This window comes from Trichosurus vulpecula, chromosome 4 (assembly GCF_011100635.1).
Source record: "Trichosurus vulpecula isolate mTriVul1 chromosome 4, mTriVul1.pri, whole genome shotgun sequence".
NCBI lineage: Eukaryota > Metazoa > Chordata > Mammalia > Diprotodontia > Phalangeridae > Trichosurus > Trichosurus vulpecula.
In genome coordinates, this window is record NC_050576.1 from 112286984 (window position 1) to 112308385 (window position 21402).

Below are 21402 nucleotides of genomic sequence, written 5' to 3' on the forward strand. Positions count from 1 at the left end.
GATAGAAGGGCCTGGCATTCCGTGGTCCATGGGGTCCCAAAGAATCAGAGATGATGGAATGACTAAATAACAACAAAAGCAAAATATTTTAGGTAGGAACACTACTATTGCAAAAAGAGGAGGAACTTGTTATTACATTAGAAGAAAAGATTTGCTGTAATTGAGTGGTATAAACATAGTCATAGTAACTCTCTGGGTTGCTGAGTGGTTAAGGAGATAGAGCTGGGCCTGGAGTCAGGAAGACCTGAGTTCAAATGTGGCCTCAGACACTAACTAACTGTGTGTCCCTGGGCAAGTCCCTTAACCTCTGCTCACCTCCATTTCCACAGCTGGAAATATTAGCACCTACCTTGAAGAGTTGTAGTGAGGATCAGATGAGGTGTTTGGTAAAGCATTTAGCACAATGCCTGGCACATAATAGGTATTAAATAAATGCTAACTGCTGTCTTTACTATTATTATTATTATTAACTCTAAAATAGGATGAGATACCAGAATGTCTGAATCTAGGGTACAGATGTTATAAAACACACAGGTGAAATAAAAGAAAAACACAAAGTTGCATCAGCTTTTTGTGACTGCAAACAACTACAAGGAATGGACGTGTTACAGTAATAGAAATGAGCAATCTTTTAACTGTATGAATTGAAGGCAACTCAAAATGCATTACTCTTAGCAGAGCAGCCCTTCAGAGAAGTGCTTCACATTTATTTAAAGCAATGAAAAGAAATAAAAATGAAATGGATAGTGAAGAAACTTTTACCACAAGTGTTAGTTCATCAATTTAGAAATCAAGATGAATTGAATAATGGTAAAATTATCAGAGAGGCAGCCAAGGCAAATAGGATGTGGTGGCTAAATATTCTGATATTTTTTAAGAAAATAATCAAAAACATGGATACACTGATTAACAAAAGTTTAAGGTGGGTAAAACAAGCTTATTCTAGAAAAGGATGCTTTCCAGAACTTACATCTTAGAGAAAAAAATTAAAGCTGAATTTAAAGTGTCTATTGCTTTATTGCTTTATTGGGAGGGAATGGAGAGGGAGATTTTAAGTTAAAACCAATTCTTGCTTATCAGTCTTTAAATCCTAGGGCTCTGAGAAGCTACAACCTTTCTGGTTCTATGGAGGTCAAATAAGAAAGTATGGTTAATTAAAGCTGGTTTTGAAAACTGGTTTCCAAGTTATTCTAGCCTAATTGTTGAAAAATATTGCAAGGTCAACAATATCCTATTTAAAATATCATTGTTTTTAGATAGTGCCCAGGTCATGCAACTAACTATACTTGGTTCATTGTGTGAGAATGTGAACATGCAAATTTGCCAAGATGTGAATAAAGCTCTTTGTTCCTCCCAAAATATGTATGAATATTTAAAGAGAAGACAATTCAATCTGTACAACTAAAATATTTTGAACCACAATAATTATGTTTCTATAATCGTCAGTGTAGGCTCATATTTAGATATATTCAGTATTTTTTATTTTTAAAATTTTGCTTTCTATAACTACTCATTACTTTGTAATAAACTTGAACCAAATGTTTTTTCTTGTCCTTTGCTATTAGTAAACATTAAGAAAAGCATTTTAAAATTTTTTATTGCATATTTCCATTAGGCTGGAGTCAATTACTATATTTTACATATTATTATATCTTTGAATAGTATGAATTCAAATAATGAGACCTACTTAGCCATAACTGGAGAATAATGCTCAACAGTGATTGGCATTGAGGATACTTTGAGTTGATTCAGCTCTAAAAGGACCCTGATCTGAACTGAATGAATGAATGAAAAAAAGCATAAATTTATTGCTTACTAAGTACAAAAGCATCCCTCCAATCCTTTCCTGGGGATAAGTAGTATAATGACCACTGAGTGTTGTATTAGTAGCAACCCAGAAGAGATTCCAGATCAAGTTCTAGAGAGGAAGCAACGGGTTGCAGTAGAGTTACCTTCTGCTATTACCTATGCCAGTGCCTACTTTTCTGCCACTGCAAGCTGCTCCTCTATCTGCTTCTGTCCCTTCTTCCGCTTTGTAATAAAATTGAGTCAGAAATACAATTTCATTTTATATTACATTAATAAATACTCTACTGTCCGTTGCCTCTGGGATCTACTGCCTACCATCTCTTCTGTCAAGGTCAGTTACTACTGCCATTACTAGGCAGGCCTGAACTCTTCATCCCAGGCTGGGTTTGTGTTGCTCTAGGCTTAGGTACTGAGGCCTAACTCTGCTCATCCAATGGCAGGCCTTACTCAACTCCCCTTATGTTTGTCATGTTACTCCATTCTCTTATGTTTGTCAAGAACATTGTGGATGCTACTAGATTACTAAAGCCTAATCCTGCCCTCCAGTGCTGGGGCCAGGTGCTGCAGGCTTTAGTGTCACTGCCCCTGACTGATCTACCATAGTCTCTGAATTCAGAAACTGTTGTGTGTGATAAGTCAAGGTACTCAAAAGGATTCTGATCTATCTTACTGGGGCTTGGCTTTCCCCCTCTTCTCAGTAGCCATCCTCTCCAGGTCAGAAAATTCTTCCTGCTTCAAGTTAGCCTCCACTGAAGGACTGAACCTACCAGGTTGCCACCAAGCTACGAAGGTCCAGCTCAGGATTGTCATTTCTGCTCAGAAAAGGCAGAAAGCAAAACAAAAACCAACTAAGCCAGAGACCTCTGGGCCAGTACTTGTATCCTATTTACACTGTACAAACAATACCCATTTCTGTCATGGTGGTAAGTGTACCTGCAGCCTGAGCACACGCACAGAGAGAGAAAGAGAGAGAGAGAGAGAGAGAGAGAGAGAGAGAGAGAGAGAGAGAGAGAGATTTATAGTTCACTGTTCATAGTCAGAACTGAGAATGGAAACTTTTTAATCTGATGCATTCAGCATCCCTGCCCATCTTCAACAAATTATCTAGTGGGGCTGAGGGGGGAATATGCATTTAACACATTTGTCTATATCTCCAGTTCCAGAAATGTCTCTGGACTCCTGGTGAGAGTTAAACATTGTCTTCTCAAGTCCCTCCCCCAATGGCTTGCACCAAAGAACAGCAACGAAGTCCATGTGGCAAAATTCCAGTTGGCCTCTCAGATGCCAGCTTTTTAAAAAAGGACAAAACAAAATCTGAACAGCTCCTTCAGCCCAGTAGCTAGTCCTAAAATTCCAGGGATTTGCCTTTGTTTGCATTCTTTCACTGTCAAGTACATTATGCCACTGCTCAAAGGCAATATGTGTCTGTATGCAATGACAGAACTGAGGACTGCTTGTTCTTCTGGACTGTCATTTCCAAAGCCATTCAAAACTAGTTATTTTCCCAGTCACACACAAATGGTGACTAAATTCCCTTCGAGTGGGGAAAGGCCTTCTTTTTACAAACTCTCGCAAAGGTAATTAAATGATGACCATTAGCAATACAAAGTTGGGGCACATCTTATTCTTCTGTATTTGTCCTTTTAATCCTAAAAAAAAAAAATTAAATCCCTCCTAACAGCTATGGAAGTAAACTGAGTTCTGAGGAGAAAGAACTCCTAGTAAAACTTGGAAAAGGTCAAAATTATCAAGCTGGAAGGCCATGGAGAACACACCTGGTGGGAGTAAAAGAGAGTTTACCACAGTTATCTTTAAGGTACAGTTCTCAACACAAAGAACACGTTCACATCATCCTCTCCTTACTGATGCAGCACCTTTGTTTGTCCACAGGAAGTTTATGCTCTAATTTCCCAGATGTGCTTCACGGGAAGTGATCACCATCTCTAGAAGCAATAACAAATATACCAGCAGAAGCACAAAGGCCAATCTGGATTCATCTTCCTTTTTGCAACCCAGTCTCTCCTTCAGTGAGATCATTCTGTTTCAGTCCTGCACAGCTACGGACGTTCTGGGCCATACCTGACTCAGGGCAGTCCCTGTGAGTTTATTTTGGATATTTGGAAAAAAAATGAGACGCTCCTAGATGATTCAACAGTTAATAAAAAAGAGACCCCCTAGCCATAGCAGGAGAAGGATATTTAGGACAGGCATTAAGGACAGACACCTTGATGTTGAGTTGACTCAGTTGATCCAAGGAAGCTCTCTTGCTTGAGTTGTCCATATTTGTCCACCAACCAAGCATCTGAGAGGATTCTTCAAGCTCCTCGTGACTGTTTGGTACTTGGGCAAACAGCAATGACAAATAGACATAATAATAGCTAGCAGTTATATAGTGAGTTATGGTTTACCAAGTGCTGTTACTTTGAGATAATGCATGTTATCTCATTTGACGCTCACAACAACCCTAATGTTATCTCTATTTTACAGTTGAGGAAACTGAGGCTGAGGAAGGTTAAGTGGTTTGCTCAGGGTCACACACCTAAGAAGAGTCAGAGGAGAGTTTTGAACTCAGTTCTTCCTGACTCCAAGTCCAGCACTCTTATCTTTTGTGCCACCTGATTGTCAGCCCCTGGAGCCATAGCAAGTCTCAAGAATGGTTTTAATGCCATTTAAGGAAAAACTAGCCCAACTTGGATGAGGGCAAGGGTTGGGATATTGCTCCTACCATACACTGCTTCATCAGCTTTAGAGGAGAGGAGGATGAGATTTGCCCAACATAGAGGTTGAGGACCAAATGGGGAGCAGTTAGCAGAAGAGCAGTTTTGTCTGGTGCATATTGCTCCTGAAAAGCCCAAGAAAATCAAGGTCTGCACTTCATAGTTGTGAGTTGCACCAGGGTACAGGGGTGCTCCATTCATATGCTTCCCTCCTAGATTTGAATAAGGGGGTGCCCACTTTCTCCCATGAACACTGTGCACATTGGTGGGAAAGTATGACTCACGTTATTGGGTGATGTTTTGGTTATTCCTATATTTATATTGAATAACTGTGATGTTACAATTAGTCTTGCTTTTGCCTTACCGTTTTATAAAGGTTAATGATGTCACTGTGAATGACTGATTTGGGGTAAGTGGGAAGTGCATTGATGGAGGCTCAGGTGCTACAAAGGTGTGTAATATGAGTGCATCCCAATATCCCTTCCCCATCCCTGGCCCTGTGACCAACAGAGTGCCCCTGAGAAAGTTTGAGTCTAGTGTTCCATCTCTGGAAAACCCAGACCTGCTGACATGAGTTGAGGTTGGACGAATAAGCCAACCCAGAGATCAAGAATGAGTGGTCTCATCACACTTGGTCTACACTGTGTTTGGGGAACAACAAGAAGACCAATTTAGTTGGATTATTAGAGTGTTTAAAGGGAAATACGAGTAGTAGTCTGGCACCAGATTGTAAAGAGGTTTTTGGTGCCAAGTTATAATATTAGTCTTTTATCCCGGAAGCAATATCTGAGCCCCTCCTAGCACCTAGAAGTTCTCTGCACACCATAGATACTTAAAAATTGTTTTTTGAATAAATAAATCTCTCTCTGTAAAATCCAAGGATTTGGGGTGGGGGTAGCCTAAAAACTTAAGAATAGGATGCGAAACAAGGTCCTAGGTCATTAAAATTGTAAGGGCACTGTGTATTTGAATTGAGTCTTTATTAAACTGTTCAGTGATGCAAAAAAAAAAAATAGCTTCATTTCTAAGGTATTGAGAAGACAAGAGATATAGTATAAAAGTCATTGACCTTAGAATTGGTGACCTCGCTTCAAATCCATAACAACTGGGTAACTTTGAGTAAGTCACTCAACTTCATCATCTGTTTCCTCAGCTCTAAAATCAAGGGGCTCCAAGTCAGATGGTTGCCTGGGGTCCAAGACTAAACAATTGCTAGAGAAAAGGTAGTTAAAAAAATAAATAAATAAATCTTAGCCTCCAGGCTTCTTCTGGCTTTTGTTGACTTACCAAACAGATTCCCAGGTGTGATGTGGATCAAATGAAGTTAACACCCATTTGCAAGGGAGAGACTTAACCAGCAGCTGCACCACAGCAGAGGGCAGCAGAGAGCAGCCGAGATGCCCAACAGTGACACAATGAAAGGCAAAACCAGAACCCATCAAAGAGATGGCTTGACAGCCAGAAGTGAACCGCATGTTAATGTCACCAAAGGATGTCAGCAGCTCTGCAACTGCCCCAGACACACACGCGCTCTGGCCACACTTGTTCCTTACATTTGTGTCCCTTCTCTTCCTTTTTTTCAGTTACCTATGCTTTTTTGTTGTCATTTTTTAGTCGCGTCCAACTCTCCATAATCCCATTTCGGGTTTTCCTGGCAGAGATACTGGAGTGGTTTGCCATTTCCTTCTCTAGCTCATTTTACAGATGAGGAAACTGAGACCAACAGAGTTAAGTGACTAACCCAGGGTCAGAGCTAGTAACTATCTAAGGCCGGATTGGAACTCAGGAAGAGTTCAGGCATGGCATTCTGTCCACTGCACCACCTAGCTGCCCTCACCTGTGTTTATTGTCTGCATATGTTATACCAAGAGCCAGTGAGACACGCCACAGAGTATAAGTTTTAAATGGAGAATTTATTAGCCGGCAACCATTCGGGGTTTCACCCAAATCAAAATGACTTCGAATTGGGGTGAAGAAGTAGTTTATATAGAAAATACAGGGTACAGAGGTTAATTATCTCTTGGAATTTACAGGCCAGGTCACAGGTTGGGGGGGGAACAGGAACAAAGGTCCTGACAGATCAAAAGATTCTGACAGGTTATCGTTAAGTGGGATAATCTTATTGACATTCCTTGGTGGAGTCACAGAGCCCCAGGGACATTTGCTAAATGCCAAAAGGTCTGAGTCCATTCTTTATTATGCAAACTGGGGTTTTCTCAGGGGTCTCCTTAGTAATAACTGATTTTCCAGTACCACACATACACATACGTGTAGTAACCTGTGAGCGTACCCCTGCAGACATGGGGGGAAGGGGAGATCTTTTCTTATTTCTGAATTGGCTATGCTGTTTGGTTAAATGTCTTATGCTTTGAACTTAACAAAAAAAAAAAAGGGTTAAAATGAAGCAGTTGGATTAGATGGTCCCTAAGATTCCTGAGGCTATTCACAGAGCCACCACACTCCTTCAGGCCCTTATCACCCCTCACCCAGACAAGCGCAATAGCTTCCTAAAGTTTTCCAGCCTTGAGTCTCTTAATCCTTTCTGCACACAGCTACCAGTGATTGTATTAAAGCAATGAAAAGGCCAATATCACTTCTCTAACCCCTGCTCAGTGCACTCTAGTGGGTCTATCTATATTACCTCTAGGTTCAAATATAAACTTCTTTGTTAAAGATCTTCACAACCTTGGGACCTGCCTGTTTTTCTAGTATTTTCACACATTCTCTCCCCTACCCATTCTACAATCCAGACATTTTGTCCTACTCACCCAGGTGCATCTCCAATCTCTATCTTTGCAATGGTTGTTCCCCTGCTACCCTTTTCATCTCCCATTCTCAGGATCCTTGACTTCCTTCAAAGCTCAACTCAAAGGCTACCTTCTACAGGGGCATTTCCTGGTTCCCCCAGGCGCTAATGCCATCCCATCTAAGGTTACCCTCCGTTGTATGTAGCTTGTATGTACCTATTTATTTACATGTTGTCTCCCCCCTTTGAATTTATTTACATATTGTCTCCTCAGGGGCAGGAACTGGTTTTCGTTTGGTTGGTTTTTGTTAATTTCAGTTTTTACTGAAATGTGCTTAGCCCAGTTCTTGGAACACAGTTTACAATGTTTGTTATAATAAATGTTTCCTGATTGATCGATCCTATGAAATCCTATTGATCATATAGATCCTTTCAGCTTCCATCCCCAAGCAGAAGAAGCAGGAGAAAACTGAGGCACTGACGCTTGCAGTTGGGATTTGGGGTATAAATTGTCATCGGCCACCAGTGATTTGGCTTAACAGGAAGGTGGGAACCCAAGAGTCAAGGGAGGAAAGAAAACTGCTCTAAGCCGCTTGAAAACATCAGGGGTCCTGATTCCAGTTTTTGAGAAAATTCCTACTATTGCCAAAAAAACACAAGAGGAGGAAACTATTCTAGTTTTATCTAGTTAAGGCTACATAAAACCACTCATGTAGGACTCCAGCCTGTCTTCACATTTTCAATTCCAGTTACATACTAAAGATTGGTGTTTGGGAGCACTTGCAGAGCACCATGTTCCATGCATACTATGCCATCTCAAATACAGATAATAACTAATTTTTATACACTTGCAAAATATTTTACATATAGTTTCTCATTTGAGCCTCAGTATAACTCTAAGAGATAGGTACCTTAGGTATTATTATTATAATACCCATTTTACAGATGAGGAAAATGAAGCTTAAAGAAGTTAAATAATTTGCCTGTGGTCATACAATCAGCAAGGTGAGCTTCGAACCAAAGTCTTCCTGATTATAAGTTCAAACGTTAACTACTATACTATGAGATGTGGTATCCTCAGACACCTGTGATTGTCAGATCTGTACAGGAAAGAATGAGAAAATAGGGAGAAAGTTGGCATTGCTTGGCAGCTTCCTTGGGCTTTCCCCTGTAATTATGCTTTTTTTTTTAAAGCTTTACATTAAAGAGATACAATTCTAAACAAAGCTCACAAGGAGACTGAGTGAATTCACTCCAACTCTTGCTGGAGGGAATATAATGCTGACCCTTCCCTTTTCTCCTCCTTATTCCATGTGTCCCCTCTCATGGACCTGACTTTTTACTCTTTTGTGAAGACCCTAATAGCAGGGAAAAAGAGCCAGGACTTTCTATTAGTGGAAGGCAGTGGGCCCTTATGGTAGTGGCATACTCCATGCCAATCAGATGCCACTTGTTAGCCCTTCCCTGAAGCAATTTCAGTAGGAACTGAATGTTGGCTCCAGCAGAGGGAAGGGTGCTGGGATTGTGGAAGAGTGGATCACAGAGGCTCCCACTTGTCAGCTACCAGAGTACTGCTGACATCTTCCCATTGGGCCCAGAGTCAGAGCTGATTTTAGCAGCAACAGAACACAAACACTGGCTAGCTCCAGGACCTTATCTTTCATCATAAATGTGGGGGGGAGAGGGGCGGAGGGGAGCAGCGTGAATCTCTGTCCCGGGACATTCTTCAGCATTCAGCTGCCCAGTTTGAACAAGGCCTCTTCCATTTCTTGCCACACCCCACCCCCAGGGCCTACACCCTGATAAGCAAGGCACCTCCCCAGGCTACCATACTTTCTCTTGCTCCTGCCTGCTATGAGGCAGGGCTCCTTGGGTCTTACAAAATTCAACATCTCCATTAGCCAAGAGGATGAATTTTAAGGGAGGCTCTTGAGCATTGCAGTCTTGTGTTTCCCTCAAGAAACTTCTCTACAACCACTGGTACTCAGCCTAAATTCACTGCTTAATGGTTAGCATACTCACATCCCCTTATACTCACACCCCATTCCTACGATCCTGAACTTCCAGTGGCCAAGGTACAAACCTTGTTCTTCTTTCTTATGCCAAGCTGCCTCAACCCTACCCTCATGATGTACCACTCCAGATCTTCCTACCCCTTCCGCTGTGCTCTCTGCAATGCCTGCTTCATAATTAATAAACTTGCTTTCATCTCGAACCTCTTTTTCACTCCTCTCATTTTCTAGTCCTCGATGAGATGTAGTTCCTTCCTGATGACACTGTTTCCCTCACCACCCTTTCCAGTGTTGGCTACACTTTTTCTCATATCACTCCCCTGCTTCTGCTGGATGTGAGGAATGTTCCTTACTCCTTGTTGCTACTTCTAAACTTTCCCTTGACTACCTTCTCCAAGTAATCTCTCCTCCTCTATGGTTCCTTCTACCCCACTTTATCATCCCATCTAGAGCCAGATGGCTGTTATCTATTGACCCCTGTGTCTTTCTCCTTCCTTCTTCAGTGAGTTCAGTAATTTGATTCATGGTCTTTCCTCCCCAATGCTTGCCCTTGTATAAGAGATTTCAACATATAGACTGATGTATACATCAATACAATACATAATGATACTCCTTCAAGTACCCTAACTTCTCAATTCTTCAATCTATTCAGTTCCTATGATCTGCTCCTTTACTTTACCTCAACTACATGGAGATGGTCACATCCATGACCCACAAATACTGCACTTCCATGTTCATGAACTCAAAAATCCCTTATCTGATCATAATCTGTTATTATTCCATCTTTCCCTATGTCTTATGACCACTAACCCTGTTCTTCATCCTCACCATGACCTCCATTCCTTCTAGGCCTCAGAGTCTTCCCAAGCTATTACCCCTGCACTCCTGTACTGGCTACACTCTCCTCTCTACTCTGTCTGGACCCTTTAGTGAACCAACTCAGCTTCCACCCTTGTTTCCCTTGCCCCCTTTTCCTATCATTTATCCAGTTTTGCCAAGTATCCACCCAAGACTGCTCCCACCATCTGTCTCTTAATCCTATCCATATACTGCTGAAAGGAACTGGAAGATATCACAAAACCTAGCTGACTAGGCCCATTACAAATTTATGTTATCTAATCTCAACTGGGCCTTCTTTTCCTGTCTGGCTGGTTTGAGGGAGAAAGCGATCTTATAAGCCTCTGGATGAAGAGGGCCCCTGAGGTCTTCAGTTCAGGCCAGCAAGTAACCAACAAATATAGACCTCTATTCTTTACCTCTTTTTTTTTTCTTTTTTCCTCTTACATGAAGGAATATCAGACTAAGCACTGACCTTGTGAACTTTGAAAGGTCAAGGGAGTGAGTGGCCAAAGGAATCCATACCAGATTTTGGAGATAGCAGAGCCTAAAAAGGAATAAAAAAAGGCCCAAGGAATTTGCTTGATCCAGCATAACAGTGAATCACAGTCAGCCAAGAAAGGGGAATAACAATTCATCCACTGCTAACCCATGCCACATTTGAAAGTGAACTTAATGGGACAAGTTTCATCTACCTTAAATCCGAGCCCACTCTTCCCCCTTCTACCAGATTCTGTGTTTAAGGTAGAGTGCATACCACACACCCCCCAATTTGGGGGGGATGTGTTAATACTTCTATTCTTACTATTTCTTCTCATTAAATATCCCTGTGTAAAAGCTTTTAAAAAATCCTCAACTCCACCCTTACTACAGTTAGGAAAACATTCAATTCCATGCTTTGATTCAGTATTTCACTTTCCACAGTGGCTATTCCAAACTCTCTCATCTTTCCAAAAGCCTTCCACCACACCCCTTCCCCATCCTCTCAGCCACGGACTTAGCCCACCTACTTCACTGAAAAAAGTAAAGATCTTTAACTGAGAGCTCACTTTCCTCTCCTCCTCTTTAGTTCACATCACAGACATCTTCCTCCATTATCTCTTCCTTCACTCCAGGCACAGATGAAGAGGTGGCCATTCTCCTTACCAAAGCAGAACCTTCTAAATATATCCCTGATTCAGTCCCTCCAGATTTCTCCAGCAAATGGGGAACCTTTATTATTCTCACTCACTCTTTTACCTTCAATCACTCCTTATCGACATACTCTCTTTTTCAGCTCAACAACTTGCGAAAGCCACATAAAATGTGTCTCTTCTCTCTCACTTTCTGGCTTCTGACCTCATATTTCAATCAAAATTATCAATGCTCTCGACACATCTAGTAGCCTTTACTTCAGTCCTGATGCTCTGAGCTCCCTGCAGCATCTAACATCGCCAATCACCTTCGTCTTTTGGATACTCTCTCATCACTAGGTTTTCACGACACTGGTCCCTCCTGGTTCTCTTTCTGTTTGTCTAACCATTCCATCCCAGTTACCTTTCCTGGTTCTTAGGTGTCAAACCCTCTAGCATTCTGGGCCCCCTTCTCTTTTCTGTCTCTATATCTCTATCTCTCTCTCTTGCTTGGTGATGTTATCAGCTCTCATGGGTCCAATTATCATCTCTGTACAGACATTTATCAGATGGATATATCCAGCCCTATTCTCTCCTACTTCCAATCTTTCAACACCAGCTCCTTTTCTGGACATCTCAAACTGCACGTCCTGAAGGTGTCTCAAAATCAACATGTCCAAAGCACAATTCATTATCTTTCCCCCAAAACCATCTCCACTCCCAAACTTCCCTATTTAGGAAGTTTGATAAGAGAACCACCCAAGCTCTCAATCTTGGTGCCATTCTTGAGTCTCCACTCAACTCAGCCCTCATGTTCAATCCATTACCAAGTCTCCCCCTCCACAACATCCCTTGCATGCAACCCCTTTCTTCCAGTCACATGGGGATCACACTCAGGCTCGCATCACCTCAAGCCTAGACTACTGCAATAGCCTTCTAGCTGATCTCCCTGCCTTAAGTCTATCGTCACACCAATCCATCTTCCACTCAGTTGTGAAGGTGATTTTTCCTAAATTATAGATCTGACTGTGTCATTCTGTCCTATTCATTACACTCCAGTGGCTCCCTATTACCTCTAGGATTAGATATAAAGCCCTCTGTTTGGCATTTAATGCTTTTCATAAAATAGATACTGGCTCATATCTGCATACAGCCCAAGTCACCATTGGACTGATGTCCCCAGGGAGTCACTGTATTCTAGCTTTCAATCCTCTTCACTGAAGGCAGCTAGGTATCATATTGGATAGTGTTGGACTTAGGCTGAATGCCATGTCAGACGCTTGCTAGTTGTGCGACCCTCAGCAGGTCACACATCCTTTCAGCCTCATATGTAAAATGGGATTAATTATAGCACCTACCTCACAAGGTGAGAATCAAGTGATGTTGTATACAAAACAGGGTGAAAACCCCAAAATATCACATAAATGTCATCTATTATTATACCTTTGTGTCCCTGGCCCATTTAGTTGAGCAAAATGTTGTATACTCTCAGAAGATAGCTAACTTCTTGAAGGCAAGAACTCTTATTTTTTAATTACAGTATCCTTTACACAATGCTTTGATAATAATAGGTGCTTAATAAATGTTTGTTGACTTAATATTAAGCCTTCTGCTATAAAGAATACTAGGAATTCTAAGGGCCCCTCTGTTACCATGGGAATTTATCCTCAAATAGCAGAAGCCCAACCTAACCCAACCCACTCCCAAGGTGGCCTCGAAGAAAAAGAAGGGACAAAACCTCCATCCTTCTTCTGGAAAGAATGACCCGAGCCATACACACATCAACAACATAGACACACATGTATTTGAGTGACTGGGTAAACATGACCCATTCTTCCATCAAATCCCCGAGCTAGCTATTGTGGACAGCTTCCTTTTAGAGGTTCAATTTATGAGACTTTACACACAGGTGACTTTCAGACTCTGGCACCCGCTTCTATTTAAATATTGAGCCAGGTTTCTGAGCAACCACAGCCAGCCCCTCTCTCCCTCCCCCTCCCCCCCCCCCACCTGGCAATTTGCTTTCTAGATGAGCAGGTCCAACAGAGCTCCAACCTGAACAATTAGCACTTGAGGGAAATTTAATGAAAGACAGGCAATTTTGGTGGTCCAAGGACAAAGCAATGGAGGGAAACAAGTTTAGAGTTTGAGGACCTTGGAGGGCACGTAGTCCAAATCCTTCTCTTTTTAGATGAGGAAACTGAGGACCAGAGAGGTCAAGTAATTTTCCCTGGATTCCACACACAAGCAGTTAAGTGACAGAGCAAGGTATTCAAACACTGGATCAATAACTCCCAATCCAGGATTCTTTGTTCTAAACCAGTAGTATGGGCAAGGCAGGGCATTCTGTTGAGATATTTTTACAAGGGGGAATTCAGCCACTGAGTCATGGAATGTTTGAGTTGGAGGGACCACAGAGATGATCGAGATCCATCTCCTTGTTTTTCAGAGCGGCCCAGAGGCACAGTCAAAGTCACATAACAAGTCAATAGCTTAAGCTTACTCTAGAAGCCAGGTTTCCTGACTCCCATTCTAGGTTCTTTCCTTTAAAATATGCCAATATGGTTAACTCCAGTGGGTCTGTCAATAATGAAAAATAGGAAATTTATACAATCTGATCTTTGATATAAATTAAAATCAAGTTTTTAAAAAAGCTAGGCAGAGCAGGAAAAATACAGAAACTATTAACATTGTTATAGAGAGGAGGGTAGAGTTAAAAGTCAGTTAACAAATCTGAATAATAAAAAATATCCATATGTACAATATTTAGAAAAAGGGAAGAGGGCTGCAGCAACCAAGATCACTGGGCTGGTAGGGCAGGGGTCATATGCATGTTGGGGGGAGGAGGGTTCATGGGAGGCCAGCTTTCCTGGGTCTGGAGGAGGCGGTATAGCTGCTTCAAGTGGGCAACGATATTATCTTTGATATCCGGAGTTGAGATCTGCAGGCGGACACTGCCACTATCAAAGGACCGGGTGAAATCGCCAGAAAACATCTCATAGATCATCCTTGCAACCACTGGAATAACCTGCTCAGGAAACAGAAAAATATGTCTTTTGAGGAAATGGGCCTTTTAAATGCAAAAAGAGGAGGGAAAGGAAAAAGTGATCCAGGAAAAGAAAGAGCCTTAATGAAACAAAAAATACAGAGAAGACAGAATAGAAATTTGGAAGGGTATTGTGGCAACCAGGACAGTTTTGGTATTACCATGTTTAATTTGCCATTTACTTTTTTAAAACTATGCAAGAGAAGTTCACTATTTCATATACAATCTTTTCTAGCCTTTCTTATTGACATGTCTATTGTTTATTAATATCTAAGTTCTTAACAAAATAGAAATTTTTATTAAAAATGTTTTTTAATTCCAGTAGGAGAGACTTAAGAAGAACTTTTTTCCAATAGTAAGGATTAGCTAAGGGCTGGACCCCCTTATGCAGGTCATCTTTAGGATAGAGGAGATGCTGTCACCTATCTGACCTTAATTCAGTGCCATCCTGCCTGGAAGCAAATGACCTTAAGGAAACATTCAGTTCTTGAAGCCTATCTAATAGTGCTAAAGGCCAGACTCAGGCAAGTACCTAATTAGTAAAATCAGTTTTTAAACAGATTCATAACATGGCCTATCAACTCCTGGGGGATAATCCTGCCACTTATCCTCTGGGATCACCCTCAATATTCCCTGCCCCTTAAAACAATTCAGATTTGTTTTAAGGTCTCCTATAGTCCTAGGGGGCAAGCTCAGAGCTCAATAGGTCTTAATAAGCCTGTGTTTAGTGCTGATAACTATAAAACTGGTTCTGAGCAGAGTTACTTTCAGATTGCTGTGGTCCAAAAGTTTAACCCTATGTCTTTATAGTTGGGTGGGTTACTCCCAAATCTGCTACTATATAGTGGCATTAAACTAGTTGGGATAGCTGGGCCTTTTTGGGCCCTGGCAGGTCTAATTCAGAAGATTTACTGGAATACCCAAATTGTCTTTCCAGGCTCAAGAGTTTAGAGGGCGAACCAAAGCAGCCACTCATATTTCCTCACCTGGACCACAATGAGCTTCCTCTCTCGGGGTTTCCCATCAGGCCATTCTTCCCCAAAGCACAAATAAATCTCAAAAGGTGGCTGTTTCTCTATTTGTCCTTTCTGGCGGGCAATGAGTTCTACAGAAGGAGAAATAAAATAAATTCAGCATCTCAGGGAAAAGAAGAGGGTAGCTTTGGGTCGAAATTGATCCACTCTGCTTCAAACTCCCTTTCTTTTCTCTAGAATTGTCCCCTTAAATCATCCATTTGCCTATTCGTGTTGAGAGAGAACAAATTTTCTTAGCTGAATCAAAAAAACAGCCCATTCAATTCATTTTTACCACCTAGATCAAATTCCTAAGAATAGAATAAATTGTAGCTTTGGATAGCTTATTGGCAAGGAGGTCGTTCTAGCCTCCCACCTCTAGCACTCTCTAGCACTCTCAAGGATGCAGAGGAAGCCCAGACACAAGTCAGATCCCAATCTTAATTTGGAAGCTGAGTTACCTGAGAGGCTAAGTCATTTTTATTAAGTAGAATGAGGGTTTCCCTCCCCCTTTTAGTATGTATGGGTACAAAGCACCAACATTTTTTCAGACCTGGATAGAATTAAGGAAAGAGAATTCAGCTCCTTTTTCTTCTTTGGGAGAAGTAGGTTTAGAGAAAGAGGGAAGGACTAATCATAATGAAATCACATGGGGTGCTCAGCATTCTCCTGTGCAATCGTTCATGTATTCATTCTCTATACCCTAGGGTCACAAAGCTCCCCCTACTCAACCCACTTGCTCCCACCATTCTATAGAAGCATAGACATTTGACTTAGGAAACCAACAGCCACTCAATTTGGGGTGAGATTTAGGAGTTATCAATCAGCCTGTGCTTCTCTCTGACATTTAAGACAAATCTATCATCTTTACATTTCTCTCTCTTTATTTTTGCCTTTTATCCCTCCCTTCTCCATTTTCTACCTCCGACACAAGCTTCCTTACTAAAGTTTCATGCCCCTCCTGCCCCTACCCCCACCCCAACATTCTCAAATTACTGAGCAGAGAAGAAACTTCAGGGACAGAAATCTCTGGTGCCTCTTTGGCTGCTCAGAGAGACTCACCACTGAGGAAGGTTTCCAGGCAGAATAGCTTGACCTTCTTTTGCCGCTCAATCAAGTTAGGGGCTACAAGTGAAGGGGCACATGGCCCAGACCAGTACACCTTGCACTGGCATAATCTGATGGCATAAATGGCATGGCCACTGACTTCCAAGATCAGTCCCCTGTCCATGACATCCAACAACCTGCTGGTAAACAGCTTCTGCTTTTCATTAGTGATCTGATCTGGTCCAGGGAACTTCACCTGCTCCAGGCTAATAGGACCAAAAAGCTCCTCCTGGTCTGGCATGGGCCCCAGATCACCATAATAGAGTCGGCAGCCCTGAGGGTTGCTCACCGTTGTCTGCCCCAGCTCCTTCCCACGGTATTGGAATTTAATGTCCAAATCAGTCACTGGAAGACAGAGAAGGTAAGGTTAGGGAAATGCAACCAGCTGTTCTGCCCCACTGCCAGAGAGACTATGCAAATTCACCAGGATCAGGGATTCCATCCCAGGCAGGCAGCTTGTCCAATAGCTTCCCCTTCCCATTCCTCTGAACCATAAACAAAGAAAGGAATTAAAACTATCCTTGGAAATTCACTTCAAAAAGGCTATCTTGCCTGAGAAATCTGATCAATGAATGATTCCAGAGGACCAAAGATGAAGCCTGCCACCTTTCTACTACTCAGAATGAAGAATGAGACATATATTTTTGGACATGGCCAATGGAAGAGTTTGTTTCACTTGATTAGGTATCCTTGTTACAAGGATTTTCTTTTTCTTTTTTTGTTATTGTTCAATTAGAGGTAAGGGGAGTGGGAAAGCAAAGGAAAAAATAAATGCTTATTAGTTGAAAAATAATAATATTTAAAATAATTTTTAAAGGCTATCCTGAAGAAACGAAGCATGTTAATCCATACCATCCTATACATGGCTCAGATCCTAAAAGCCTGGACCTTGTCTTGCAGGAGCTCTGTCCTGATATCTCTGCCTCATGCAGACTGGGTTTTTAACCAACATACTCTGACTAGGAAGTTAGTTTATGCAAACTTGCACACACTATCTCATTTTAAGCACATTGTAAAGATTATAGAGACCAAATTAACAAGGAACACCAAACTGCTCACACATTTGCCCAGGCACGCATGTGCTCACATATACACAGGAACATCTAACTGCTATATTTTTTTAATTAGACCTATCATGTCATTGTTGTAGGGAACTCCCAGTAAATAAACTCCTTCTACCAAAAGAGGTAGGCACCTGCTCATCGGTCTTAGAGAGTTGCCTCAGGGTACAGAGAAGCTAAGTAATTTTCCCGAGGACACACAGACAGTTTGCGGAAAGAAGCAGGACTTTGGCCCAGGTACTCCTGACAGAAATAGACACTAGTTTTTTATCCACTATAGAATGTAAGATATTATAGGGCTCTGGAAACCAAAGCCCAGTGAGATTCCACTTGCCTGAGATCACATATATAGGAAAACAGAATCAAACCTATGTCTTCAGACTCCAAAAATAACAAGCTTTCTGTTCTGCCACATATCAGCAATCTAAGGCCAGGATAGAGCATATACAGTTATTTCAGATTCCCATCCCACCCCAAGGTCTAAGTTTATTAGAAGCATAAACTGAATTTCCTCTGAACTCAGCTGAATTCCCTCCTTATTTAGAATATAAGTTGTTCCTTCCCACACACAACCCCAAAACAAAGAGAGGTGGGGGGAGAACAGAGGAAGGAGAGGGAATGATAGAATTTATTATTTGGTGAGTTGAACTTGACCCAATTCAAAATGAGATTTTTCTTGTACATCAGAGACCTTCCCAAATCTATGAATATAACCTCTCTAGGTGGATCTAGTACCTGGCCATTAATAGCCCTGTCTCTGAATGGGCCCTGCCCTCCAATCCTTTAGCTAGCACAGACATGCCCAGGCCTCCTGAGCTACCAGGCAGGTAAGTAACCTGGGGCTTTGACCAATGAGAGCACCCACGTCAGCAGGTAAGAACGGCCTGACATTTCTTCAGCATTCTCTATTCCCGGTAAACAGAGCCTTGGTGACTCACCAATCCAAGCTCCAGCCAGCCAAGAGGCCCAGAATTCAGCTACAAAAGGTGCCAACAAAGGAGGCCACTCATAGGCACTTGAAAAAGGCAGGAAACCTAAGGAGCAGGTGGGGTGGGGAGGCAGACTAAATTATGACCATCCAACAAGAAGCAGAAGAGATCACTTACTTGGGAGAGAGCTGATCCATAGTTCTGGAGAACTAAAGAAGTCATGCTGCATGGGAGCTGGGGGTACTTCCATTTCCAGGGGTTCTGTTTTGGGCCACACTGCTTCAGGGCTGCAGTTGCCCACGCTGCAGTTGCCCACACTGGCTGGTGCCATAGGAGAGCCTGGAACACAGGCAGACGGATGAGCATGCAAGGAGAACACACACACACACACACACACACACACAAAATGGCCCAAGGCTCTAAGAATTGTAAAACAAGCTCATCACTAGACCCATTTATGAGCCTCAATCAATCATGAAAGCAAGCGCTGAATCAGCCCATGGCCTAATGGTAACTAGGCAGGTCTACCAGGAATGGCATTCCTCTGTTCCTCCTTTCTCTCCTGTCTGGGTCTTAGGTTTTCATGGAACTCTGAGGGAAACATTAAAATATGCTTGCTGAAGGAAAACAAGAAGAGTCTGCTAAATGATGGAAAACGGGAGATTTGGGGAAAGGAAGGGAACAACAAATTCAAATTTTACAGCCAGATAGAACTTTTGCACAGTTTAACTGGTCTGCTTCCATAAAAGGAACTCAAATGAATTAATTAATAGAATCTAATAAACATCAGTGCAACAAATTCCACTTTCTCCTATTTACCAAGGCAAAATATTTGCTCTCCAAGAGAAGGGATTTCTTTTCCTTCCTCAGTCCATCACATCCCTAGTCCTCTGGCAATTCCCTGGAGCTCCGAAATTCCAGAAGTCAGTGTTGCTCTGATAACTGTGTGCACATATGGTGACATAAATGTATCCAATTTATAGTTAAGAAGCTAATTCCCAAGGAGGTTCCATGGTGACTCAGTCTATGTCCTGGGAAGGGAATTCAGATCTCCTGAAGCCTAGCTTTCAAGATCTTAATAGGAATGTAGCATGTGATAAATACTGACCTGGTACACCCTAGATATGAGACCACCCCCAAAATCTAGCCTACTTATCGCCTAGGTTACAAAGGTAGCAGTAGTGGTAATGTAGACTGTAAACTCCTTGTGGGCAGCAACTGTTTTGTAGTTATAGCCTCATCTAGAACACTGACTGGCACATAGTAGGTAGTTAAAAATTCTTGTTGTATAAAAGTATAAAAAAAGTATAAAAGTATAAAGTATACTTTATATATGGTATAAAAAGTATTTTTAAAAGTTTAAAAAAAGAAAAGGAAAGGAGGGAAAAGAAAGAGAATCTGGCAAGGAAAGGAAAAGGGAAAGGGAAAAAAGAAAGGAAGTTTGGCTCTATCCTTTCCTAAGTATGGGGAACTTCCACTTGTCTGCAGTCTATAATCTTAGAGCAGGGGTTTTTAACCTTTTTGTGCCATGGACCCTTTTGAAAGTCTGGTGAGACCTACAGACCTCTTCTCAGAATAACATTTTTAAATATATAACATAAACTACATGGGATCACAATGGAAACCAATTATATAGTGTGTGTATATGTGTGTATATATATATATATATATAATATTATATATCAAAAATATATGTGTGTGTATATATATGTATGTGTATACACACACACACACACATATGTATATATATATATATATATATATATATATATATATATATATATATATATATATATATATATATAGATGTAATATCAAAAATTTCTTTAAAGTTCACAGACTCCAGTTTACAAACAAAACCCCGATCTAAAAAGCCACTGGCCTGTCTCAGAGCAACCTCTTCAGGCTCCTCTGCCAAGCCAGGTTTTCCAGGTGGTTTCAGGTATCTCATCTGACTAAGGGGGACATAAGACAGCCACAGGAAAATGATGGTTAAAACTTGCTTAACCGGAACCTACTTTTAAAAAAACAGTTCTATTTGGCCAGGAGCATTTCAGTGCAGAGTAAAGCCTCAGTCCTGTAGACTTGTTTTTAAGCCAAAGGAATGTACAATGGGAGATTTAGCGGCCTCTCTAGCATCATGCCACTGCACCTGGCTTCTACCAGTCTCTGAAGTTACTACGTCTAGAAGGCTGAATCTAAAAAGGGATAGTAAAGGAAGAGAAAAGTCTATCATATTCAAACGCCTAAAGTCATAGGCGTTGTCAGCTGTGGAAGCCTCTTGCTATTTCTAAGGCACAGAAATAGAGCATATGACCTCATCTGCAAGGGAAGAAAATGGGGGAGTCAAGTACGAAGCACAAGAAAGTTCTAGTTAGACTTGTCCGAGTCTCTGAAAAAGGCCTTTGGAAACACTCGACTTCCTCAACTGGGTACAAAACAATCCCCTGGTGCTATTTCAAGTATGTTTGATACTCAAGTAGTAACATTAAAAATAGTTCTTACTAAAGGAACATTCATGACAATTTGGTATTAATAATATTTTTTTAAACCTCACATTTATACAGCATTTTAAGGTTTGCAAAGTAGTTTCCTGATAAGAACCCTTCAAGGTAGGAGCCAGGAAGGGGGCACCAAGAGCCCAGAAGATAGTAGTGAGTATCACTGCCCCTCCTGCAGATGGACATGGCTTCACTGGCCAAGGGGCATGGCCTCTTTGATACTCTCTGACTGCCCCCATCACTTACCATTGATGTTCAGGAAAGGGAAGGCATCCTGGATGGGAATATGGGGTTGTGACTGATCTAGCTCATCTTCCTCTTCCTCATCTAGTTCATTATCCTTCTCATCCCATGGAGCAGACCCTGTGGACCCTATCCAGGGGATAGACACACAAAACTTAAGGGTTAGCAGCTCAGATTACATTTTTGTCCCTCTGTTTAATTCACTTCTCATCATGACCCGCTCTCCCTTAGGGGCAGACAGCACAGACTTTGGTCTTTGGGGTAAAACT

The 21402-nt window shown here is 41.6% G+C and overlaps 1 protein-coding gene across 4 annotated transcripts in view; it reads right to left on the reverse strand.

Moving 5' to 3' along the window:
• Nucleotides 1-13296: 13296 nt before the first annotated feature.
• The window catches only part of IRF6 (interferon regulatory factor 6), a 31409-nt gene continuing 23303 nt past the window's right edge, over nucleotides 13297-21402 (reverse strand). For all 4 annotated transcript variants that reach the window (XM_036755368.1, XM_036755371.1, XM_036755369.1 and 1 more), the window contains exons 4-8: nucleotides 21137-21262; nucleotides 18567-18728; nucleotides 16355-16744; nucleotides 15266-15384; nucleotides 13297-14261 (exon numbers count right to left, since the gene is read on the reverse strand). In XM_036755368.1, the coding sequence (XP_036611263.1) occupies nucleotides 14034-14261; nucleotides 15266-15384; nucleotides 16355-16744; nucleotides 18567-18728; nucleotides 21137-21262 (1025 nt within the window). In that variant the 3' untranslated portion in view covers nucleotides 13297-14033. The remainder of the gene's footprint in view (nucleotides 14262-15265; nucleotides 15385-16354; nucleotides 16745-18566; nucleotides 18729-21136; nucleotides 21263-21402) is intronic.